This window comes from Anomalospiza imberbis, chromosome 4 (assembly GCF_031753505.1).
Source record: "Anomalospiza imberbis isolate Cuckoo-Finch-1a 21T00152 chromosome 4, ASM3175350v1, whole genome shotgun sequence".
Lineage (NCBI taxonomy): Eukaryota > Metazoa > Chordata > Aves > Passeriformes > Viduidae > Anomalospiza > Anomalospiza imberbis.
In genome coordinates this window covers 55295595-55323137 of record NC_089684.1, presented here as the reverse complement: position 1 = coordinate 55323137, position 27543 = coordinate 55295595, and the positions used below count along the sequence as shown (strand labels likewise).

The following is a 27543-nucleotide window of genomic DNA, read 5'->3' as shown; positions in this document are numbered from 1 at the left end:
AATTTTAATGGATAATTGAACCTGTTGCCATATTAAAATGCTGTTATTTTCCTAGAAAAAAATTGAGCCTCATACTGGGAAAACAAAGCTGGTTTTGAAAGTTTGAATGGAATTCAAGTTTACCTTTTCAGATTTCTTTCTGGCACAGTTCAAAGCTGGATTGCATTTCTGTGGTGTGACACTTCTTCAAAGGTATTAGAATATGATCCTTGTATCCCCTTGGTAGCTCCAGACCTTGTACCTGTTCACAAGTCCCATAGCCCAGCACGGGAGGGCCACCAGCTCAGGGGGAACAAAGCACAGGCCATGCAGGTGCTGCGAGGACACCTCTGAAAGGGAGATGCAGTCCAGCCAAAGATCCCAGCCTGCAGGTGGCTTCACAAGGAAGCAAAATACAGAAATGAACTGGTGTGAAAAAGCCACTTTGGATCAGTCAAGAGCTCTGAAATGAAAGTCTTTTGACAGCACAGAAATGTTTCACTTTGACTGAAGAAAGTGAAGCATGCAAACATGATCAGACTAAAATGTATTGTAAAGTTCAAAACAAAATTAGCTGAATTTTAAATAAAATTTGTTTTGCATAAGAAGTTCTTAAATTATTTCTAATTGCAAATAAAGTCTGAATAATTATAAAAACATATTAACAAATTAGTTTATATTGAGAATAAAACACTCATTAATCATGAAGAATTGAGACATTGTAGTGCAATTTAAATACAAAGCCCCTAAATATGATCAGAAACATCATGATTCATCATTAGTGAGATAAAACCACTCTGAAACTTCTTTTTGGTTATGTGTCTCTATCTAACTAGTAAGTTTCCCAGTCAAACAATGTATAGCAATGTTCCATTTTACTCAGAAACCTGTGGAGCTATGCAGATTTGTGCTCTTCATTCACTTCAAAGGCATGCCTGGCTCTATCATTCTGTCAGCAGAAATTCATTTCTTCCTTAATTTAAGCAGAGTCTTTCTTCACTAATGCACTTATCACGAACAGAACATGAGGGAATGTGACTCTTTATGACTACTCAAACTATTTTATAGCCCTTAATTTAATTTTTAGGCACTGTTCATGTTTGTCCTATCTATGTCCATTCAAGCAGGGGATTTTATTATTAGTATTGAATATATATGACTGTGTATACTTGGTCACTCAACCTATGTATTTTGTGTGGAAGGACAGCAACAATTTTAACAAGATCTGATAGCTGCTAAGATCTACTGAGGTTCTGTCAACACAGCCTGTGGATCTCCCTGGAAAAGGCTGGACCATCTGAAAAGTAGACAGACAGAGAAAGAAAACTGCAGAATTAGTTTGAAATCCTAATAGCAGTGCTATCCAATGAGTCTCAGGTCAAACCATACAGGCCAAATCTAGAAAGAAATTTGGCTTAGTTATTTTTCTGTTTTCCTGATTCACAGAAACAGGAAGCATTAAACCACCCCAAAACAGACCTGCAAGACAGGAGCCAGACTTAAATAAAAATCTATTTTCTTGGCTAATGGCCACATCATATATCCTTTTTTCTGTTTTCCCTTGAATCAGTGAGAATGAATCTCAATGTGTTGAAAAGCTCATTGTGTTAAAAATATGGCTTTACTCTGCACCTCCTAATGCCTTAGTGTTCATGTTCTGGTTTTGGCTACTACCAGACAGTCCAAATAAATCAGTGGGGAAGGAGAGTCTGAATTTAGCTTATCAAGTTCTTCCAGAAAAGCCTCTACTTTATTTTCCATTCTGCAAAGCACATGAATGCCAGTGCTTTGGCCACATTCAATTGGATATTTTCTCTAGGAGAAACAAAGTTCTTTCAGGTAATGGTTACTGAGTGTGTTTGGATTAATCACACACACATACAATTAATATTCCTCAGCTGCAGCGAGAAAACAGATGTCAGTTCTACCTAGAATCCACCCAATATTCATATTGCCTCTTTAGGTAAATGTAATTTACACTTGAAAAATTGTTGTGCAACATAAGAATATTTTGAACAGTAAAACTGCAAGTGAAAGGGTAAAAATGTTATATTCCTTTGTAAGATCATAATTCAAATACATAATACTTAATGGTGTGTTGCTGATGTAACTTCTTTGGGTTTTTTTGGTTCAAGTAAACATAGTATTTGTGCATAACGCAGCAGAGGTGAATGCATATACTTCATTGTTTTGACATATATCATTATGTATATAGTGCTGATTAAAAAAAGAATAAGCATTTCCACTAAAACTATCCAGTGTTCTTGCAGTGTGGTTGTAAAAACACAAGTCTGTGACATGAATATTTTCTCCAAAGTATACTTTATCCTCAGGGAGCAGTGGAGAAAGAAATAAGTATTTTATCTTTCACTAGAAAGTTTGATACCAAATATCTGCTCCATCAGGGCTTGTGCAGTTTGGGAGACATGCATGAGAAGGTGTGGTGTGAAGTGGAAGCTGGGTTCTGTTCTCAGCCCTGCCACAACCTGATGTGTGGGGGTTGAATCAATCTACTGATTTCTGTACCTCTGCTTCCACAGTGGTGTAGACTCCTCACACTTTAAAAATGGCTTTCACTCTTCATGGTGTTTTTATAAAGCACTATTACCTGAATTGGCTTTTACTAATCTCCCAATTACTTGTGTGTCTGAGCTCTAAAGTGCTTCCTATACCTAATTTTACAGCTGCCTGGAGATGTAATGCTTGATTTCTCTACAGATAGTGGCAGAAGATATTGGAGCACTCACCTAAGGGTCACATGAGAAGACTGTGGCAGTAGAAATGCTCCTGTGTGTAACTCAGTCACAAACAACAGCACCATTCTTCTAGATATTACTGGAGTTTTTGAGTACACTAATATATTTGACCAAGTATCTAAAATGGTTAGGACCACATTTTTTTGCTCATCCTGGCAAGCAGGATGAAAACTTTAATTCAGTTGTGAATCCCGTTACCATCATCTGGCTCTTGTTCAAGATCAAGCTACTGGAAAATTCTCTACATGGGGCTAATTTGAAAATATCTAATATTCTAATCCAAGTAAGTGTACTTGCACGAAAAGTTCTTAATAGAGAGTTGAATCTGTGCAATGAAAGGTTTATTTGAGTATGACTAAATGGAAAGAAACAAAATTAAGTATTTATAGGTATATATACAACACATTGCTGAAATTAACAGGTATCCATTGCTCTAATACTGTAACGTGAAACAGGTGTCATAAATGCTGATCTATTTTGTCTCTTAGTTGGCAAAATATCTGGTTTATTCCATATTCCTTCTTAGTTTTGAATTAATGGTGACGTTTTAAGGGATGACGGTGGGAGACGAGGGAGGGAAAATTATAATACGTGATTTTTCCAAACTGATGGAAATCAAAGAAACTGGAAATAAACTCTCTCACAGTGTTGTTAACAAGTTTCATTCTGTGGGTTTACTTGCATGAAAAATTACCTGAAGACAATACAAACAAATTTTGTTTTCTGAAAATAGTTCATATTCTTATACTCAAATTCCAAGACAATGTGTAAGACGTCCAAAGTATGGTGTGGTAATAAAATGAAAGAAGTGTTCAAAGAGTTAGAAAGTATTTTTTTTTCTGTAAAAGAAAGTATTCTCTTGAAAACGGAAGCATTTTCTCTTGAGTAAAGAAAGCTATTTTCAAAAGAGTAATAGTCATATTACTGACACTGAAGAAAATGTCCTTCTGCCAGCCATGCCATTATCTCAGTGGGGCTTTGCACTAGAAAAATATCATTAGCTACAACACCAGGCACCACAAGAACAAGACATGCCATGTTTTGGAGGACAAGAATTTAATACTCCTGATGTTCTCCCTTGCACAGAAGAAATGGCAGTGTTTGAACTTAATGATATTTTCAACATTGGAAAATGACAGAGGTCATGATGAGCTGTAATTCTTCTCAGAGTAAGTGGTGATATTTTGGCACTGAATTTTCACCAGAAAAGACAAAAAAGCACATACAGAACGTGAAAAAAAAATTAGATTAACAAAATTAGCTCAAAATGTTGAGAGTGTGAGATTAAAAACATCTGAGGAAAACACCTGGGGTGTATGGCTAATGTAGTTCCAAGGTGGCAGTGAACTTAGCTCAACCCTTCCCTGTTATCAGGACTTTGTTCTAGATGGGACTGTTGCTTGAAGCACCTTAGTTTTACTCAGTGAATTTGGTATTAGTCTCAGCTGCAAGGTAGCCCACTTTTTGTTCTGTCCTGATATCCCAAAGGAGGAACTTCCTCAGTTTGTGAATCTGCAATGTTGGGAGTATGTTTGAATGATCATAAGAGACTGAATTGTCTCACTTTAATGGATTATCCCTTTCCAGAGAACCACAGTGGCTGCAAGCCTTGCTCATTTTAGATGCAGGCTCAGGCATGTTTACATATTTCCTCAGTCATTTAAAATTGGCTTTATTTTCTCTTGCAAAAAATGCATTACAATCATTGTACCTTATTTTAAGTAAGACTCATGGGACTGTTAGCTATAGAAAAAAATATATTTTTTTTTTTTCTTAATAAATATATGAAAATGCAACATCTCACTTCCTATTCAAGTTAAACATAGAAATTAAGAAAATTTGATCAATTGTTGTGGTTATGATTTTTAACCATTTATTTAGTTTACTAGTAATCCATCTTCAACTCCATGGTCTAGTGCCGCATTTAATAATTTCATTCTTATGGAAGTCTAATTTACAAATAATCTAATTAAAAAATTAAGTTGTTCTAGTCATTCAGAGCAATAAACACAGGAAAGATGGAAGTACAGAGCAATAGAAGTTATATGGACAATAAAAAATGCCCTTTACATAGCTACAGATAAATGCTTAATCTTAGTTTTACAAAACAAAATCATTCTTCAAATGGATGTATTTCAAAACATGTCAGATTTCAGAATATAATATAGTTGAGTATTACTGAAATGTGACTTGACTCAAATTGAGATAATTACAGACTGTTTCAACAATTTCTCACTTGTTTTGGCAACCGGACTCAGCTGAATGACTGCAAGGTAAAGAACAAATTCAAAATAAACTTTTCTTAAGGAACTTGCATGTTAAATCTTTAGCAAAATAAGCAGAAACATGAGAAAGTTTGAAAACATAGAAGTGACACAAAAACCAACAGCATGCTGTGATTCAGCATGCTGAATTTTTGGATTATTTTTTACTATCAAAGAAATGAATGAGATTGATATGTTGTTTAGGATATTTTTTATACTTTGTTGAATTCCTACCTAAATTAAGGGTCATCTTAGACATCCCAGTCATGCACGTGGGAGGGATGACTGGTGGGAACAAGATTTAGGTGGATGTAAGTTTATGTGGAAGGGAGTTTTGCTAAACTGACTATCTTGTTCCTCAGACCAGTACTGGCCACCAAAAACTACAAGAGTGCCCCACTGGTAAGATCTCTCAGCAGAGAGCCCAGCTGCAGGTTGCTGACAGACAATGCTGCTCCTCAGACATCTGGGCAGCCCTAATTCTTACAGGATTCAGCTCGAAATTTTTTTCCCAATTTTCAGTTTCCAAGCAGGTTATAAATCCTTTCCAAGGTTATGCATTTTTATTTCAGTATCCAAATTCTAAAGCTGCTATATTCACCATCTTTGTTTCCTGTAGAACAGAGTCTGCTGCTCAGCTCTGTCAGCTCTGGGCTTGATTTGTCTCCAGCAATTACCAGGAAGGTGGTTGCTATGCTGCACTAATGAAAGGAGCAACCATGTTTCCTTGAAGGCAGTATAAGCAAGCATAAATAAACAAACTCTTTGTGGTGTTAATAGTGTAAATGAGATATTATTGCAACAGAGAAAGTAAGATGTTAACCCTTTTAAGAGACTTGATAATCAAGTCAACTTTCAACTTTCTATGCAAAGCTTAGCTTGAGATGGATAATTTTTTGGCAAATATTTAAAGTATTGTGAGTTTTACAGAATTTTCTCCTTCATCTTGATGTGAGTCACATTTTTGTTGTATTTGTTCTTGTTACCACATTTTTGAGTGGACTTGGCCCAGGTTGCCCAGAGAGGCTGTGGCTGCCCCATCCCTGGAGCGCTCAAGGCCAGGTTGGATGGGGCTTTGAGAAACTGGTCTAGGGAAAAGTGCCCCTGCCCATGGCAGGGAGGTTGGAACAAAATAATCTTTAAGGTCCCTTCCAACCAAACCATTGTATGGTTCTATGATTTTTCCAGTGATGTTCTGTCTCCACAATTTTGATTGTTACTCTTACATCAATGACAGGTGCATAGATGAAAGTCCATGGCCAAAGCCAGGAACATAAGAAAGTTTAATTTTAAAAAAATCCTGTTATGTTGCACTGAACTTTGTCATCTCTGGTTCACTGCATTTAGATCTAAGTGTGATTTTTTTCTGAGAAGTGACTGTAAAAACTGTATCACACATTGTCGTGTTTGTATTTCAGTGACTTTGCATCAATTTTGTTCATGATGTTGGAATTTTTATAAAGCCACCAGATATACCAATGAAGGTTTGAAGGTCATGCTGTGTTTAAACTCATGTGACACCAATAAAAATGGTGTTTCTGAGAAATGAAATATCGTTCACCCTCCCAGCAAAGCACTTCAGTATCTAGAGCAGGCTGTGCTGTCAGATTTTCCTGAAGTGCAAGTAAATCCATTCTACTGCCAACCTAAAATACAATCTCTCAAAACAAATTTATGCTAAAATTATGAAATAGTCTTACAATATTAGCATTATGTATTGCATTAAGGTGGAAAAGTTTGGAAAGGCTGATCATACTACCTTGTCATGGGACAAGCTTCCATCACTGTAATAAAATATGGGAATTATCCTGAAGAGTGACTACTAACCAAATGTTATATACATATCTGTAGGTAGAGGGTGTTACTTGAATTATTCAGTGTCCTTTTAATAGATCTCAATATTTCTGGAAAATTCTGAGCAGTTTTTGCTAATGGCTGCATAATGCTAACTTTTGTCTTGTTACTTGGTTAGAGCAGAGATATATTTCTTTTTGGAGATACGGGGCACTGAACACACTGGTCCAAGATGAATTGATGAACAAAATGAATGCAGCATATTTTAAAGCAAACTTCTTTTTTTTTGCTAGCTATTAAGTATATTTGGTGTTTTAAGAGGAAAAATGGAATACCACATTGTAGAAAGACATTAGTTTGACACACTGTAATTTCTTTTCTTATCTGATTTCTGATTCTGACTTAGCACACTACAAACTATTTTCCTTTTCTTCTCTCCTTTATTTTGCAGTTAATTTTGACCACTTTCAAATATTGCGGGCTATTGGGAAAGGGAGCTTTGGAAAGGTAAGGATCAACTTTTTTTTAGTAGTTAAATGTCTAATAGGGAATACCTTTTTGTTTTTCTCGTTTGATTATGGTAAAAGAATGTAGGTTTTGTAGCCTTTTTCTTCTTAAGGACATCTGGCCACCAGTATGAACTGTCGTTTCATTAAATTATTTCTATTATAATCTATTCACTAAAATTATTGAGCAAAAGTTATTATAATAATTAATTATCCCAAATGGAGATCAGCAGAATTTAGAAATCTGTCCTGGAAACAAAACGGTAGGAGCAGACTACTTCTTTAGACAGTCCACCAAAGTGATCTTGTTCTTAAATCTCTGAGCTCATTTGTGTCATTAAAATAATTGCAGCATTTTAAAGGCACTTTACATAGAATAAATCCTCTTGGGACTGTGTAAACTGACATACAATATAATTATGATCATTGAGTACATGTTTGTTCAACAGGATTTTTCTGAAACAGAGAAGATTAATGGTTTGTTTACACTTGAGTAGACAACCTTTCTTTCCTATTAATAGTGATTATAACAAGGTTTTAAATTTATAATACAAAGCCACATAGCCACATATAATGCAAATACAAAGCCACAAAGTCAGATAAAATAATATTTTAAAAATATTAAAAACCATTTCTAATATACAGGCATATATCTAAAGGTGAAATATAACTGATACTTCATCAGTGACTGATGAAACAACAACTGTCTAGATCTTGATTTCAATGATTCCTGAGTATATGCCAGCTCAGTGCTGGTGGGGCACTTCTGTAGCCATGCATTAAGAACACACAAAGGATTTTGCTGTTTCTTGGCCTCCATGCTGAACAATGACTTTAATTTTAGAGAGGCCAGAAATAATTCTTGCAGAACAGCATGGTCCTCATGGCACAGTCCTTGTCCAATTCAGTAGTTTTCAGCAGAAACTGTCTTTGAGGTCAATAGGACTATATGCTGCTTGGGCAATAAGGTACTTAACAACACCTTAAAATCAGGGCAGCAGAGATCTGTGATTGTTTATTATCACAATACAGAGGTGGAATACCATGTCAAACTAAATGAAGGTCCAAGAATGCAAGTTATGTACAGGAAAAAAAGTTAAAGACATATCCAAATCATGTTGACCCTCACAAAGGAATGGCTACTTAGATCAGAGTTCAACATTTTTGGTTTCATATTGCCTACTTTTGAATTCACTTGGCAAATTTTTAATATAGAAATAAAACTTTTTTCATCAGAATTTCTAACTTGCCCTCTTCCAATATACTAGTAACTGGAATATGCTAAGCATAACTAGCATAAAGGTCTTCCACAAACAAATAAACAAACAAACAAAAAATTTCCTGGTATTTATGAAGACCAAGGCATGGGCAAAGAGCTGCCTTCACCTACTTGGCAAAGCGAGGTCACTGAAGCCAGAAAGGCTGCTTTTAGAGCAGTGCCCTGCACCTCGCTTGGCTACCACTGATCCCTGCCCTGTCTGTGCCTCTTTGGGTGTGCAGCAGACAATACACCAGCTCTGTGCCAGTGCCTGTCTGCCCAGGTAATGCCCCAGGTAGGTCTGCATGTGCCCAGGAGTGTGGGAACTGCTCCGTGAGTGGCCATTCTGCCACAGCTCGGCTTGAACAAAAGAACTGCCAGCTTACATGGAAGCTGTGGCTGTGATGGTCCTAGCAGGCTCACGCCTCGCCTCCTTTATCTGTCCCTTAACAAGGTGCAACCTGAGCTTTCAAAGGCTCAGGTTTGAGGTGAGCCTGCTTGTTTCCAGAAAAAAAAGAGCATGCTTGTAGTTTCTCTTCTTTCCACGTGTATTTCCTACCCTCCTCAAAACTGCTGAGGTGTATCTTTTTCTGAAAAATATGCAAGTGTCTAAGAGAAAGCACCTGCTCTTAATGTGTCCCTAAGAAGGACTGGCTACAGAGGCAGCAGCTGAAAGCAGGTGGCCACTTCTCAGAAAAGACAAGAACTTGAGATACAAAGTATTTGATACCAAATGGCCTAGGAGTTCCTGTGACAGCAAATGTTGTGACTGTGAATTGAAAATGCCAAAGGCGAAGGCAGGGAGCTGATTTCTGAAGCCAGCTGGGGGCACAGATCCCAGCCGCTGAGGCAGGCAGTCCCAGTGGAGGAACTGGGGTGCTGAGCATCACCTTGAGCTCTGTGCACTCGCTCTTGAGAGCGAGCTGAGCAGCACAGGGGCTCTGCCATGCCGGATACCTCCTGCAGCAATATCCTGCACAGGCCTACGGTTGCTGTGGCAACCAAAGTAATTTAAGAAATATTGAGAGAGAGAGCGATATTGTACTAAGAGCAATAAAAAAAAAAAATAAAAAAAAAAATAGAGCACGTCTTAAAACGTGCTAATGCCTTCAGAAAACAGAAAAGGCCACAGAGGAGCCATAAAGGAAGCAGGCAGTTTAAGAAAGCGTGGTACTGAACATGGTTTTATACACTGCAAGATGCTGGAGCACAGCAGACCCCGAGCAGTAAACACCCCACAATAGAGATTAACAGTCTTGCATCCTTTTTTGACATTTTCTGCTGCCAGGTACTTCCAGAAGGACAATAATAGGAAAAGTTGCTAGCAACGAGGCTTCTAAATGAGCAATAAAGGCAAGACTGACTCACAGAGACAGACATTTGGAGCGGTGACTGATTTACCATGTTGTGCTTTTGGCTATGTTATAATAGGTCATTTTAAAATGGGCTTCTTTCTTTCCCTTGCCCATGGAAGGAAAAACAAGGTGATTTGTCAGAAGCCTGTACTCATCTGGGAAAAAGAAACCTGCTACAGCAAGGACTTTCCTGTTGCATTTGACAACTGCAAAATAAGGATTTAAGTGTAGAGGGAACTCGTACTTTAAACATGTTCTCTGAGGATCATGCAACTCTACTTTCACCAATACAGATTCCCCAAAGCAGGTTCACAAGAACCACACTCGTATAAACCTGTAAAAAAATAGATATTTCTAGAAATATCATAGAAACATTCACCAGTTTCCTGAGTGCCATGAGGAAGAGTGGATCAAAATCAACCAATCCTTCATAAAGTAGGCTTGTTTTATTTTCCTGTATGATGTGAAAGGGAGAGGGCTCCTTTGCAAGGGCAGAGACAGTAGGAACAAGGACATATCATATGTTAGAAATGCTGTCTCCTGCTTAATCTGGCTATTTCTTTTCAATGTTGTTATATGTAGAGCTATCACTCTTCTCAAACAAAATATTGCAAAAAATTATATATTTGAAGATTATCCAATAAGTACAAAACCAGTGAGGATTGAAATACAAGAATTCTCATTGTCCTTTGCTGCAACAATAATCATGTAATTGCAGGGTTACCGCTGCAAAATAATTTGTATTCAGGTGTAACAACTAGTTCACAGAGCTATTATAGTATCAATTTTTTCTGACTTCTCTATTTGTGGGAATTGTTATATTAAGCAATCTAACATTCTTAAATTGCATTCAAATTATAATTTCAAGGTACAAACTCTCTCCTGTTTGTCTAAGATGCTGAGACACAAGACTTAGTTCTGATTAATTTGGTTGTATAAAACAGTGACTTCCTGTGATGAAGTAAAATTGAAATTACAGTGGTGTAAACTAGATGGGAGCCCAGAATCATGTCTGCACTGATTGAGGGTACTTTAGTAAACAGTATACAAAATATTTCAGAAAAAAATATGCTTCTATCCTAAAAGCAACATAACACACAACTGCAGAATATTAATATCTTTTGACAGTATTATGACCTGTTTTTTAGCATGAATTAATATGAACGGATACTAAGCAGATGCTTCAGCTGCTCCAGATGTCATGCTTCACTCAGGGGAATCTGGGAATGAATCTCCCTATTTAAAGGAAATCCCCTGGCAGCCTAAAGACAAACTTATGATATTCATTCTCCAGCCTCTTTGAGTAAATCTTGCCAGCTCTGCTTGTAGGCTAAGACTACGAGAACTAGTTTTTCAGAGCACTTGGGTAGGACAGACAAGGGAGCAGAATTTCAGGCAGATGCTCAACAGCAGGTTCATCAATTCCCATCTGGAATGTATCTGATTTCTCTCTTGTAGCCCTCTGTGTTGGGTGAGTGCTTCTGCCCGTGCAGTGCCACAGCCCCTCTGCTGGGCTGGGAGTCCTCACGGCAGCCAAAGCTGCCCCAACTCATCTACTGACACGAGAAGCAAAATATCACACAGGAGCATGGGTGAGTGAGCAGCCCAGCTTCCAGCTGTCCACCTAACTATGTCCTCATGCACAGGTTCCTCTGGCTGTGGTCTTTTATCACGTGTTGTCAAACCACATCTTGTAGCAGCCTGAGAGGTCTAAGTACTCCTATGCTAAATTTAGACCAAAATTGACACTAAGTGCACCTTGTTCTTTCCACACCATGCACATAGCAGCTATAAGTCTCTTCTAGTGGGAAACAGGAAAAATCTGTGTTTTGCAGCAGGTGTGATATTTCAACCATCACCATCTTTTGCTCTGGGAAGAACTTTGTTGAAGCTACCCATGGTTGCTCCACCAACACAGCATTATGCAGCTTCCTTCATCAAGCTTCTCTGTTTTTTGCATGTGAAATCAGAGGAAAGTAGTTTAGAAGTGGGCCACAGAACATGTTGCTCTTGAAAAACGAAGCTTAGCCCTGCAGCCATAAACTATTAGCTTCCTTCCCCAGATTCTGAGGGAAAGTGGCCCCAAGTCACACTCTGGTCAAATTTCTTCTAACCTGATAGGTTTTAAGGCAGCTCACTGTTACCTTCTACCAGAAATAACAAAAGACACCACCCTGTGATAACAACTGAGATATGTAAAAAAAACCCTTTAGAAAGAGAATATTTTCACAAGAGATTTTTAAAAATAGCACTATACCATTCCAGTGAAAATTAATGGGGTTCATAATGCCTGCCTTTAAACATGTACAACACAGATGCCTATATCCAAACTGGTAATCTACAGTCTCTTTGGGGAGCATTAGAGGGAAACCATTCCAGGGACAGAGATAGTCCCCTGTACCTCTTTAGATCCATACCTTATGGAGATGGCTGCTGTCCTTCTATACTGACTATGAAGCTGGATAGTTTTTGAGTTCAGAACACATATTTGCTCTGAATCATCACACTGTCTGGCCTTTGGTAAATGATATTCACAGAAAAATGGAAAGACTGTGAGTGTGATGGGCCTCCATACTGATACATGTAAATAAGGCAATTCTGCACAGACTTCCATCATAATGAGTCATCACAGATTTTTTATTGAGGTTCCAGAGCACCTGTTTATCCCTATTTTAAAATTGCTCCTTTGGAACAAAAAAACCCCGACTTAAACATTTCCTATGAAGAGTGCACGTGTGAGAAGGGCTCAAGGGCTTTTCCCTTCTTTCTTGCGTTAGTGGAAGGTGTCAACCCATTGATGTCCTGCTCAGGAGAAGAGCTGACAGCCAGCAGGTAGAAGTGCCGGGGAAGATCTCCAATATGATCCAGTGCTGACATACTAATGTCAGGCATTTTTTTACAGTAACATCAACATGGATGCAGGTTTTGTTTCCTGATTTTTAGTAGGAAGAAGCTTCATTATAATCATTAAAATCCCATTGATTTTCTAACCATGTTAAAGGATGTGCATAGGTACACATTGCTAGAAAATGTTTACTATCATTCTGCTTTGAAGCTAGTAGTGTGTTAGGCAAGCTTCTACCAACAACAGAAGCTCTGTTTCAGCTGTGCTGAACACCTTTGTCTTTACTGCCAGGTAAGAGAGCTCAGGGCCTTCTGGAGTCCCAGCAGTGTTTCAAAACTGGTTTACATTACATATTTTGGTGCTGCATATGATCTTGGTTTGCCACATTGGTCAAACCTGTAATTCTCAAACCCATTCTCTCAGCCGTCTCTCTAGTCAACCCTTCAATAGGGAGGCTCTTAATGTAATGAACTAGGAGACTTCTGCAAACACCTAACTCTTGGCCGAGTTGTACATGAAAATTATGATGCAAACTGATGTACATGGCTGAATTTCTGGACTTTAGGCTCTGAGCTAAAATCCCCAAATGCTGGACTTTATAATGTGACTTGCTAAATTGGAGTCTCCACATATTCTAAGACAGGATGTCAGGATTTGCCCTTGAAAATTCTGCTTATGCTTATGAAGGACCTGTGGGAGCTTGAATAATTCATTTTCATCCCTACTTTTCCTACTCAGTTTCCCACTCGATCCCACTTGCTACTTTTTCTTCCTCCAAAAGGCCAAATACAATTCCCTATTGTTCCACAGCCAGGGTTCTTTCCATATAAATGTGAATCTTTAGTTATCTTAAGAGCATCAACAATTTTCAGATCTTTCATAACAATCCAAGGTGAAAAATAAAACTTCAGCACTCACCATTGTGCAACACTGATGGGCTCAAAACAAAATGTTACCATCCCTGTTTTCCTTAATAGCAGAACAACTCCTGATATTAGGAAAGGTAATTAGAAACACTGCTTAATCATGCCTTATCATGGTAGCTTAAAGGTACTCTATTAACTCCTCTATTTGGAGTAGATTTGTGCTCAAGGACACACTTTATGAAAAGAGAGTTTCAAAGAAATAAACATGGTTTGACTTTACTGGCCCTGTTCCTCCCAGTTTCAGCTATGGGAAGTTGCCTTAGTTACTCCTGATTGTTCCTAAATATTGGGTGCATAAGTTCCTTAAATTCAGACACAAAGGATTTTTTTTTTTGGCTGTCACCGTATTGTAATCTGGTCTCTTAACATGAATTTATGAGCGTATAGGATAATTTTTTGTGTGTAAAATATGGGAGCATGTATGTGTGCATGTGTGCGTATGTATTTAAATATACAAATAAAAAATAATGCCCACACCAAATTAATCCAGAATACCTTTGAACTTAGACACTGCAGGCCTGGGATACCCAAACCAGATGTTTCCAGTACATTCAGAACAATTGTGTATTTCTCTGTTGCCAAAAATTGTACTTAACCTGATGCTTGGTTGTGGTGCTTGTGCCAGTCTCCAGCTCCATTCTCAAAGTAAAATGCCATGACAAAAGGAAATCCAGAATTCCTATGGAAGTTCTCTTGATTGATTTTCTTCATGCATTTACATTTTTTCGCTTTTGTTAAAAAAAAAAAAAGATAAAGTAAAAGCGTAGACATTTACTGCCAGAGACTAAATCATTGTAATGGTCTCTTGTGAATTCAAAAATATTATGATGAATACCTGTATGAAAATTCTTTTCCTTTCAACAGTAATTAAGGGAGTATAATTCTGATATTTAGATGAAATATTGAGCCTTGGGAACACAGGCAAGGTTTATGATGCAGTAATCAAGACGTGAGTATTGACTTGTGGGAATGAGGACAATGACTGAGCATTTTCCTAGGCAGGAGGCAGTAATTTCTCTGAATAATTAAATAGCCTGTGTTTTCAGCCATTGCAGCATATTACTCTCAGCTTTACCATGTATGTTTTGAAAGTTATAATATTTTCCTGGGTCTCCATTTCCTCTTATGCAGGGCTGGGTTGGGTTTTTGTTAATTTTTAATTACAATCTATTACAAAGAATCCTGCAGAGGTGAAGTGAACTTTGTGAATGTGTTACTCAGCTGTAATACCCAGATCTGAATTATTGAAATACCATTAAAGACTCCTTTTTTCCAAAGTCACAATTGAATTCACTTTCTCAAGGTGTCAAAATTGTTCTTTTACTTTGCTGCCAATTAGGTGTGCATTGTACAGAAGAGAGACACCAAGAAAATGTATGCCATGAAGTATATGAATAAACAGAAATGCATTGAGAGAGATGAAGTTCGCAATGTTTTCCGGGAGCTGCAGATAATGCAAGGCCTGGAACATCCCTTCCTAGTCAATCTGTGGTAAGAAAATCATTAAGATGCTTTCATGGATCTCTCATTTTCTCCTTGTTGCTGAATCAGTTCAGAATATGGAAGGCTGGAAAGCTGAAAAGAACAAAAGATTTTTGATGACCTCCTTTGTTAAAGGTATTGGGCTTCACAGGGAGTTTTATTTTCCATTAGTATTTTTAAGGTGTCTTTTTAAATTGGAATATTTAAACATCGTATTCATCTGTTCATTTCTGCTTTGGTTTCTCTCCAAATTGTTACAACACTGTGTTGAAATGTGTTGTCCTGTCTCATTTGTTTTTGACAATACCTGGACTAAACCTCTCTAATAAAGCTGTAGAATATCAAAACCAACCTTTTTTTTTTTTTTTTTTTTTTTTTTTTTGTTGATTCAGAGAAAATTCAAAACTCAATTACTTTCTAAAAATTACTGTCACAGGACAACAAAAAAGTGCCTTTTTGTCACCTGGAATTTCCCTTATCTCCTCCATGCTAGACACTGAATCTTCTGGTCACACATGATTGTGAGAAAATGCTGGTCAAGCAATGACTAGCTTCAACTACACCAGCAGCTTAAAATGTTTGCTGGCTCTTATGTAGTGTGATAATACTTGCTGGTTTTTGTAGTGATAGTAGTAATGGGATGCAGAGTTTTCCTCCTTATCTAATGACCTATATAATTCAGGAAATGAAAAGGTGGAGGGGACATAAACCATTATTATATGAAAATTATTCAGTCTGTGAATATCTTGATGGGCTGCAGGTGGTTACCATGCACATTGATCTTGTGTTTTGTGAGTTTTAGCTGTCTTACTTGAGGTCACTGCCCAACCTATAATGTTCTGCCCATCCCTTAGCTCACTCCTGGTGCCAGGTTAGCACCTTTCACAAATTAAAAGCCAAATTGTGTTCTATCTTGAGTGAACACAGCTTTAGTATAATTGCACTCTGATAGAAAGCATTTGAACCCAAAATTTATTCCAAATTAGGTCCAAAAGGACCTAATTATATGCATATATATGTGCTCTTCACTTGATATGAATGATCTGAGCTAATCTAATACCTTGTTGAAGGCTTTAAAAAACTACATCATCGTGACTGCAATACAAAACTTTCCCAGTATATTTTCCAAGGTTCCAGCAAGCTGTAGTCTTGGGATTTTTTTAGCAAAGATATGGTATGTATATCTGTGCTTAGGAGCCTGTGGAGCTCTCTCTTATGTATTTGTCTACCTTTCTTGAAATCCCATGAACTTTTGTTCTTTATCAGGAGGTGTGGAAGTTTCCACTGTGTAACTAGACACTGCACAGAAACAGTCATAGGTTAATGTGATCTGAGAGATAAACATAGCAATGCTGAAAGACTGAAGATCAAATATTTATTGTGAAACAAAAAGAATGCTAGATTGCCATTACTGAGTTATACTCAAATGATAAATATTCTTTTTCATTTTCTTTTTCCATGCCAAAGATTAAACTTGAAACAAGCAATACCTTGAAATGCACTGGGCATGATGATGCCTTTTATCCTGCCTACACTTCTAAGATATTCCAGGATATCAAGACTCAAGTGTTATACTATATGTGTGTATGAGAAATGCAGAAAATGAAAGACGAATATAGTACTCTAGAGTTACAAAACATTTCAGGCAAATAGGATATTATTCAAGATGCTTCAGTGCACTAACAATGTTTTATATTTGATGTCTCTAGCAATGGTTGTAGTTGACCAATCTATGTACAAGTACTGATCTCTTCACTCTCCTGACCGGCGACAGGACTCGAGGAAACGTCATGAAGTCGAGGCAGGGGAGGTTTAGGTTGGGTTTCAGGGAAAGGTTCTTCACCCAGAGAGTGGTTGGTCACTGGAACAGCTCCCCAGGGAAGGGGTCACAGCACCAGCCTGACAGAGCTCAGGAAGCATTTGCACAGTGCTCTGAGGCACATGGTGTGACTCTTGGGGATGTCCTCTGCAGGACCAGGAGTTGGACTCAAGGATCCCTGTGGGTCCCTTCCAACTCAGGGTGTTCGGAAGTTCTGTGATTTTGTATGAAGCTCTACTGACATTCAGGGACTCAAAATAATACAATTAGAATTGTAGAAATTTTTCAAAAAAATACTTTAATTGACCCTTATTATTTTCACCTGAAGTGCTCACCTCAAACACTGCACATTCAAATGTCTGGTGATTCAAAGATCTGACTCCAGCGTGAGCTGCTGAACTGCTGGAGAACCTGTATTTCACCCTGGGACAGCAAAGGGAAATCTCGAGCCTGAACCTTCCCAAAATTAATCTAGTCTACCCTGAATAACTCTTTCCTTGTATCAGGCTTAAAATAGGTTTCCATAAAAAATTAGCCTTGAACAATCTTAAGTTAATTTAAATTAACTTGTGATATATTTCTGGAGTGTCTACACTTGTAGGCTGCAGTAGAATTTTCCAGACTTCTGACTTCTATGTCCCAAATTTCAAGATGTTTTACACATTATCTTCAAGTATTGACTTTTGTTATTGAACTGCAACAAGGACAAAGCACAAAAATCATAAATGATCCATGAATAATGGTCACATCTGTTCAAGCCATATGAAGCTTTTACACATATTAATTGTATTTCATTTATTTAATATTTGAAACGACATTTTTATTTCTACCATGGGAAAAGGACCACTGCAAGTATGAATGGAATAGTCCTTAAATATGTTGTTCACAGAAATAATTTCTTAAAATAACATTTTCATTGTTTATTGGTGAACTAGAACTCTGTTTAATGTATTTCTACTTGCAGTTTAGATGCAATAATGATTTGCATCAAATACATTTTACATTGTAGTTATAACTTATATTAGATGATTGGCATGAATCCATGAGTTTTCCTCCTATGAGTCAATTCCTGACACAGTAATGGAAGGAAACAGTTGAATCTGCATCTCTTCCATAGTAATTGCAGCTAGATTAATTTCATTTTTCAGAGTTGGATTTTGCTGTTTGTTTTGTTGATTGCACTGTAAACGTACAAAGGGACTGTAACAGGAACTAATAGGCCTGTATTGTTTCAGAAACTGGAATATTAATCTCACAAGGAACAGTTATGTAATGGTGTATGGGGAATAAGACAACTTCAGCTTCTTTAAATGCCAAAGTTCTTTTGGCCTAGTCTCTCTTTCCAGGCTCTATCACACTCTCTTAGGGCTCATATCAGTTTTTGTAAATCCTGTCTAAGGTAAGATTTTGGTGGCTAGAATCCTGAAATTAAAATATTTTTATTTTTCATAGAGTATCATTTTCTGTAAGAATGATTTCAGTGTCATATTTTTTTTCATTGTGATGAATTGAAATTAAATCCTACATCTTTCAAATCAAAATGTCAAATCCTAAATCACAATTGAAAAGTATATTTGGAGGAAATTCCATCATGATAAGCTTTTCATGAGTTTGTGGTACTGTCACTGATGCAAACAGCTGATTTTCAAAAGTTTATCATCTGGATTATTAATTAAAAATTAAAATAGTAATAAATCTCCTAACAACTCCTTGAACATATTAATCTTTCTTTGAGAAATTACATCACCCAAAATAAAAGCTGGCAGTTTAGAAACCAACATGAATACTGTGAAGTCCTTTAGTTTTTCATGATAACTGAAGAAAGTAATGAGATATGTGTATACAATCCTTCATCAGTTAAATTCTTGTGGAGTGAAAAAGAGGAGGAAAGAAGGTAAATGTTCTGTGGTGGGTGGTTCTGCTGGATCTATCAGTAACCACAGCTTACACAAGAATACAGAGAAGCTCATATAAAACAAGGGTAGCATCTCAACTCTGAAAGATCTCTATTAAGCTTTTTGAAGCTCATGCATCTTCTCTGGGCTTTATTAAATATAACTTCACAATATCAACCTATAAATCAAATTATTTGAAGTATGAACTGTCTTTCATAACATCTGACACAGAAGGAATCATTTTTCTGTAAATGCTCATAAAAGCTTGGAGGATAACAGTGTTTTTCAGGAAGGGTTTGGTGTTGATTTATAACCTTCATTTTAGAAATGAAATTGAATAAATGCTTAAAGCCACTTTTATCAGCATTAGAGGCATTTCTGATAATAGAGATTTCTTCTTAAAATAAAATGCAGTCCTGTTTTTTATCACACCTTTTTATTTGTCATGGGTATTTCAAGCTTAGATGAATGGGCTGTAGAAATGTCAGCTGCCAACTTGGTCCCATCTTGAGTCTGTTCCACTCCAATAGTCAGTATTTTATCCACGTTCATCCTTTCCCAGATATCTGAATGTCCCCTGGGCAATATGAGTGGTGTTTCTGAAAGTATTCATGTTTTAAATACATTTCTTACAACATGCATTAGGACTGAGCCAAGAGCCGGTGCAGGTAGATTTGGTATTATGTGACCTGTCCTCAGTCATGAAGAGATGTTTGAAGCATCCACTGGCTGCTCTGAAAACAACATGGCTTACCACAAAAGACAGATTTTTTTTTCTCAAAAAAAATAATGTATCAAAGTGGTTTCTATGCTGATGAGGAACTGAAAAAAATGAAAAAAAATTGGACCATTTCTCAAAAGTTTTGAAACGTTGGTCTTATTTTTAATAGCCTTGCAAAACTTTTTTAACTTGCCAGAAAATTTTCTAAAACAACAGAGGGAGAAGGATAGCCATTTTCTTTTTTCAGCTTATAGGTAATTTTCCTAGTATAGACAAAAAAATATGTTTGATTTATTTAACAAGCCATGAAGAAGTGCTAGCTGCATTCTTTGAGTGGCTATATACTGTGTATTTTTCTTTTCACTTATCAGTCTATGGAAACTGCATGTATTCCATGGCAGACCCACACAAGTACATTACTGTTGCCAGCTACAGCAAGACTCAGTTTCAAATCCAGTGAAAACTGAAGAACACGTATTGCAGCAAAAATGTTCATGCATTTCTGAGTTCATCTAATACCCCAACACATCTTCAAAAGAAAGAGGAGGTAAAAAAAGAGAAAAAAAAAAGGATTCTGGAGGCAAGAAATTATTTGTTCAGTCTCAAGTGTTGGATGGGTTGCTCAATGTACACACATATACAGATACATAACTGGAAATTAACACTTCCCTGTGAAAGGTGCTCTTTGTAGAGTAATTTGGGAGCAATGTCACCTTGGACTGCCCTATAGCATGGCTTTGCTCCTCAGGTTGATATCAAAATGTGCATAAATCTACAAACTTAGGGAAGCAAGAACACCTGACCAAGTGTTTTACTGCTGTGTGGAGCTGAAAACAACCAACCAAGGAACACCAATTACCTACCAGAGACCAAAGCAAGGAGAGGAGGTTGTTTAGGTCCATCTCAGGTGAGCTTGTTTAGTGGCTGTGGTCTTGTGGCTGCTTCACTTGCCTTGATATAGGTGGCCTAATGTGGAATGAAAAGACTTTATGGGGGGGATTCGAAATTTTTTTTCTGATGTGCTATGACTTGTTTTCTGACTTCATGAGACACCACAATAAAGGCTGAGTAAGGTTTGTGATCTAATTGAATTCTGTTTTTGGAAGGGAACAGTGGGTCTGTGTTGTTTCCTGCTAGGACGCAGGCTGGGTGTTTGCAAATGGCCTGACAGCCCTGTGAGCAGTAAGAAGCTCTGATGAAAAGGAAAGGTAAACTGATGTACTCATGTCTGTCTTCATAGTATGTGGTGGATTCCAAAAAGATCATGAAAAAATCCTGACACACATTCAGTTTTCCTGGAGAGTAATGAAGGTGCTTAATGATCTTTGCTCTCTGGTTATACCCAGCTGCTCCAAGTCTGGTTTATGGGGAGCAAGTCTTTAGTGTCATCCTCATTGGCTGTATCTATACCAGTAACTTAAATTTAGGTATCCTTTCTGGGCTTTCAAACCCAATATTTCATATTGCAAAATCTTTCTAGGCCCACTCCCAGCCTTGCTGTGAGCTGGGGCATGAGCACCATCCCAGAGGACCCCAGGTGCAGCCAGCCTGTTCCCAGCAGATAGGCGACCTGCACACTGGTAGCAGCCTGCACACCCTGTCCCTGGGTTTGGGGGATGACCAGGAACAGACTTTTCTGTGCCATTTGGTCTCAGTGCCTTTGGAGAACAGTCACTGATGTGTTAATTGATGCAACATGTGTTTCTTACTTTTGTGGATTTAGCTGAGGTCATGAATGCCAGGCCATGTAATCCTGGTCCATTCCAGATATCTGACAGTGTCCAAGTTTCTTTTCTAGCCAAGAAGAGATTGTAAATCAAGGGAGGAAGATATATTTAGTATTTTGCACAAATCTTGGATGGGTGAATTATTTTTGCTATACACAAAGCAAAGGGTGAGTGGTTTTCTCAAATAGCTAGATTAATTCATCACTGCATTAATGTAAATCTGAAATAGGTGAAGATATTGAAAAAGACTGAAAAAAAATTTTCTGTTCTCTAGAGACTTAGACGAGATAATGATGGAGGAAAAAGGGCAGAGAAAGGTGATGAGGCAGCAGGAAGGGTAAGATAATTGGAAGAAAGGAGTATAGAATAGATTTGACTTGAGCTGTAAATGTTCAGAATATTATTTCTAGCTGTGGAAAATTCATTGGACTCAGCACTGCCAGCTGGTGACCTCTGGGTGTTTGTGCTAAATGAATCTTAGCTGTAACATCATCACCAACTGATGAATGCGTGATCCAGCAGTTATTTATTTTTTGTGCTGATTTTAATAACCTAAGATAACAATTGACACTATTGGGACACAGTCTGGATAAATTTTATTCTGGTGACTAATTGTTTCTTGGGAGAAATTGCTGTCACCTTGAAATATATATCTTTGGGCTCAACTTTAATACATTCCTCTTAAAAGAAATTGGCCTTTGGCATAGTTTAAGTTTTGATCTTTTTTGCATTAGAAACTGCTGTACAAGATATTTCATCTCCTGTGTGTCTCTGCATCCTAAGACCCTACTTAGAAGCGTGTCTTCTGCATCATTTTTACTGAGACACATGCTTTATTTGCTGACCCTAATAAACTTTTTCACAGAAAGCTTTCACTGCAAGAGGAATCTTACTATAAATATTGATAAATACCAAACTGCTGGGAAAAATAATCCCTTCTGTTCTAAAAATTTTCATTTCCAGCCTTGTTCCTCTTATGAATTTGCAATTCTTCCTTTGTTTGGCCTTTGCAGTGGGGTAGCTGCTACCCAAAGCAGACCCTCTTGAGCTTGGAGGGAGTCTTGGCCACATTTGTGGTGTAGACAGCTGCAGAAATCCTGTGCACATTTATGGCAGGAATGAGTGTTATTCCTTTTGGGCAGATGCAGAGCTCCAGTGTTGTGGCAGGGGTAAGGGGTATTCTCAAGAGAGCATGACAGCAGGGTTTTGGTGCTCTCAATCTAATGCAATGTGAAAAAAAATAAAAAAGAAGAAAAGCACTTAGATATTGCTTCAGACTCCTCAATTGCCACTTTTGGCAACTTTTTTTCTTTTTCTTTATTTTTTACGTTCTCTGCTTTAAAGGTTATGAATGCCAAACACAATAGCTAGAGTGTGCCATTAGACTGATACCAAGGTCCTCTAGGTAAAGTGGTTTTTTTGACAGAGTAATGAGTACATCTTGTAAATCTACTGTTTTCAGTCAGGATCAACTCTTACCTATGCTGTGGGAACTGGGACTGCAATTAGCCTGTAGTAAAGGCTCTGCTAAATGTAGATTGCACAAAATGCAGCTCAGTGCTGTGCTAAAGATGCAGCTCAGTGATGTGCTAGCAAAGCCCAGCCACACTGGAATGGCCATCAGAGGGCAAAACTCTCTTGGATGCACCTGTAAAACCATCTGAAGTAGGTGATTGTCGCAGAATAAAAATAAGTCCTTGACACTTCTACTGCAAAACTTTGGTACTGAACAGATCCTACAGATACACAACTAGTCTGAAAATATTACAGCTGTAACATTTATAGAAACTTGTCCTGGTTTGCTTTTGAATATACTTGTGGGTTTAGTGATGATGCTTTTTTGTTCAAATCAGACAAAACACATAGGGGAATTCCTTTTTATTTATTACAAGCTGAAGTAAAAGTCAGAGAAGTGATACTAAAAACAAAACCAAAACCCCCGTGGAACTAGCAAGAGATATCAAAATAGTGATAATTGAATATCTATGTGCTTTAGGTGATATGTTATCTCTCCAAGTCATATTTCTTTTTTGTTTCTGCAAGGATGTCAAGTATATTTTTCAAGTTGCCAAGTATCAAAAGTTGGGGACGATTTTTGCCAACTGTTCAAAAGGACAGAACAGAAGCCAAAAGCCTGCATATAAGGGTAAAAGAGATGTAAATAAAGGATTCAATAATAATAAAAATCCTGAGCGCAAGGCAATTTAAAATGTCCATTGTTAGAATTGTATCAGAGTGAATTTAAAATGGAAAATAGTGCAATTAAACCAAAGCAGGAAGTTCTGTAATGCATTAATTTTGCTTGCCTAGGATAATCTTTCCTTTAACTCATTAAAATTTATCAAAGCTTTTATTAATTTAAAAGTCATCTACAGATTTTTACAGCATAAGTGTGCTTTTAATTCCATTTTATTGAACAAAAATTATATTTATTGTACTTGTAAAGTGCAGTGAGAACCTGATACTAAGATTTCAGAAAATTATTAGTGGCATCCTGTTTCAAGATTAATGACAGTTGTGCAGTGTAAAGTTCTGATTAGAAGAGGATCACTCTCATGTTTCATAAGTACATGACACATAAGGGAGGATTTAAGGTTCCTTTTCTGTGGTGATGTACATTTTACAAATTAACATCCAGAACAAAGAAAGGTTATGAAGATGGCTATTTAAATTCCTCCGCAAAATGGATATGGCCAGTAGGAAAATTACTTCTGCCCATCAAATTCTCTCTAACTACCTAATCCAGAATTTATCCAGGTGCAGAGAGTGAATTCTTTCTTGCAAAAGCTGAGGTGGTGGGATTGAACCTTGTTGACAAATGAGTAAGTGAAATAGACCTAACAGAGAAAATTATTCTTCTTGACCATAGCTTTCACAGTCTCACCAAGAGATGGACTGGGAGATGGACAAGAGAAAATACAGATGCAAACAAAAATGGTAATGAGCCTGGTGAGAATGTGAACTGTGGGCTGAAAGGAGAAGGCATTCTTCTCTTTCAGGGGTACAAAGTCTAATCTAATTAGAAATTGTAACCAATATCAGTGCATAAATCAGGTTCTTCAAGGACTGGACTTCCTTTACTGATATTTGAAAATAAAGCAGAAGAGAAAATCAGGTATTGTTTCTTATCTCTCCAATGAAAGAGAGATGAACTATAGATTTCTGTGCAAGTTGTTTTTTCAGTGGATGTGGAAAACTCTGAAACCGTTTTTAAAAATAACCAAATATTTTGTTCATCTTAAATCACAGCAGTTGAAATTATCTTTTGAGGAAAATGTCCTTTATTTGAAGAAAATATTCCAAACCTAGATATTCCTTCATAGAGAAAATTTGGTAACTGATAAATGATCAAATGATATGATAAAAAGGAACAGCATGTTCTAAGCCATACCCATTTAAAAGGAATTTTAGGAGTTAAGCTTCATAAGGCACTAAAAAAATGTAGAGATATAATTTAGAAGTGAAGATATTGATATCTAAGAGGAATAAAATATGTTATGCTGGTCTCAAGTATTATCCTTTTCATTATTGCTCATTGCTTAGTAAATGGTGGCATCTGTAGCCTTGACGGTACAGTACTGCATTTCTAAGGGAAGGATAAGCATGGCTTCTTTCCAGTCACTACAACCAGCTCTGTGGAACTGACAGGTAGGACAATTTCCATTTCTTGTACCAGCTTTACTGCATGATCCAGGTTCATGTGGTGAGCACCTGCATATTTTTGCTGGGTCTGGGAAGTCTGATGCAGCAACATCTTCCATTCATCTTCAGCCATGGTGGAGTTACCTGCATTTCTGCAATCTTTAGCAAAGTATGGTTTGGGCCAGGCAACCTGCAGTGGTCCTGTCTCTCCTCTAAAAGTCGGTAGATTATGGTGTATAACAAAATCCCTATGAAATAATAATGACAAAACAGTTATTGTGATCCATATTTGGGATCAATAAATTGCAGAATGGTACTAATGAAGCATAGGGTTTTCTAGCATTTGTTCAAGTGGAAAGTGAAATTTTAGTTGCAATGAAAAATTGACACTAACAGTTAGCATGCAAAGATATAAAAATGATAAGGCAGTCTTTTAAAAAGCAGTGACACATTGAAAATATCACTGTGAGTATCTGGGATCGCAGAGCACAGGGTGTCTTTGGGACTAGCCTCATGCATGAGGTGACTGCCTCGTGCATGTGTGCTACCAAGAAATGAACAGCTCTTCCTCCACACAACAAGTAAAAATCTCTTTGACCATTTTGCACCTCAGCAGCCTGAGGCAGCTAAACAGCACAACAGAATTCATTTACACTAACAGAGAAAAAAATAATACTCTCATGACTCTTTGACAAAGTTCAGTGCCAAAGAAGAGTTTGCACTTTTCTGCTGGCACTGCATTTTCAGCAAGCTTGTATTTAAGTTTCCTTTGAGCTCTTAAAAAACTCCACACGGAGTCTGTCTGTGGTCCTCATCAATCATGATAGGCTTTTTCCTGCTCAGCAAAGTCTGTCACTCACTTGTGACATACAGAGAAATGCTTGCTCAGATGCATCCCTGGGTTTCCTCTGTGGCTGGAGGAACCACATATTTTTTAATACCTCTCCCCTTCTATTTTTTCAGTAGATAATGCAAGAAAATCTTATGACCTTTTCAATAGCGTTTGATATGCCAGCTTCAAGATGCCCCATCAATAAATATAGAGTTGCCTGTGGTTCTTTCTTTAGCTGTCTATTTAGTACAGTTGATGCCATGTGCACAGTATCTGCATAACTAATGGCAATAGTTGTTACTCCCAATTCAGAAGAAATTTATCTTTAATTATTATTATCACAACCTTTGACAAGTATAGCCTGCTTTAATGACATCCTATATTCATTTTTCTGTATCTGTTCTAATGAAGAGTTTAATTTCATTTTTCTTTTTCTTTTATCTCGTTTACCTGGGAGACAACTGAAATTTTTTATGTCACCGAGGCTCTTGTGCTCTCCTGGTATGTCTGTGCTCTTTCCCAGGGACAAGAGAAAAAGAAGACCCTCCAGATTGTTGTCCAGCTTCTGTCTAAGTAGGAAATCCTGGCTGAACTATGCTTCTACAGCCTTGCAAGCATGACTTTGTCATAAGCTATAGACCACAAGAAGCTAAGGATGCTGTCAGCAGCTTCGGAGTGGTGGGGCTGTCAGACACGATGAGGCTGGGGAGCAGTGCTGAGCACAGAAGGGGGCAGGAGCCATGGCTGAGGCTCCCTGCCAGGCTGACAGCATGAGGCAGCTGGAACCAGGGTCCTGTCACTGCCACAGACAGACAATTTGGTGCACATCATCAGAAATCAGTATGCTCAAACAATTTTTTCCCTGCTTAATCTGTTGTGTGTGAAGTGATTCAGTTTAACATAGGGAAGAGTCTTTATTTTACTCATTCCTAACTCCCAGAAGAAGAGGGTGTAAAGTCATAATGAAATTAAATGATAGTGTCCAACAAGCATCTCCTTCCCTGAGAAATGGTGAGTTTTGTTGCAGTCTAGAATTTTGGTAAAGAAAAAATTCTCTAACTATCCATTGTTTAACCTGTGGAAACCATCTTGATGCTGCCTCCCTCTGCCAGCACCCACACCCTGACATCTCTCATGGTAACCTGACAGGCTCTCGCTTCTGACCCGAGGTGATCCTTTATCTTACAGAGAAACTGTCAGGTTGCAGGGTCTCAGTGCAAGAACATTTCAAAATGGTGCTTCCTCCTCTAAGTTTACCCTCAAAATGTATCTGGGGGAAGAGTGGTGGGAGAGACTCTCCTTTATCTATCTTGTATGTCTGACTTATATCTCTCTTGAAATGTTTTTATCGCAAAGCTTTTGTTTTGGCAGAAATCCTTTAACTATGCATTTGAAAATCATGTTGTATGTGCTGCCATAATGTTACCAAGTATTGCCCAATACATTTTCTGTACAGAAGAATGATGAGACGTTAATTAGGTTCCATTGTTTCTTTGCCTTTAATGCAGGTTTCCATGACAGCAGAGAGAGAAAAATCAGTCAAAGCCAGTAGTTAAAACTGACAATTTGCATTCTGGTCAGTAGTCTTAAAAATGTGATGTACATTTAAATAATTAGATTGTCTGAGTGTTTGGTCACATATTATACTGCTGTGTCTTTATTTACAGCAGTCTTCTGTAAAAATGTAAACTATTATGGGATGCTGATCTGAAATTTTGACTCTCTGCTATTTACAGAATAGT

General features: G+C 37.6%; 1 protein-coding gene across 2 annotated transcripts in view; it reads left to right on the top strand.

Moving 5' to 3' along the window:
* The window catches only part of STK32B (serine/threonine kinase 32B), a 158501-nt gene that overhangs the window by 21361 nt on the left and 109597 nt on the right, over nt 1-27543 (top strand). For both annotated transcript variants that reach the window (XM_068188668.1, XM_068188669.1), the window contains exons 2-3: nt 7245-7300; nt 15023-15174. In XM_068188668.1, the coding sequence (XP_068044769.1) occupies nt 7245-7300; nt 15023-15174 (208 nt within the window). The remainder of the gene's footprint in view (nt 1-7244; nt 7301-15022; nt 15175-27543) is intronic.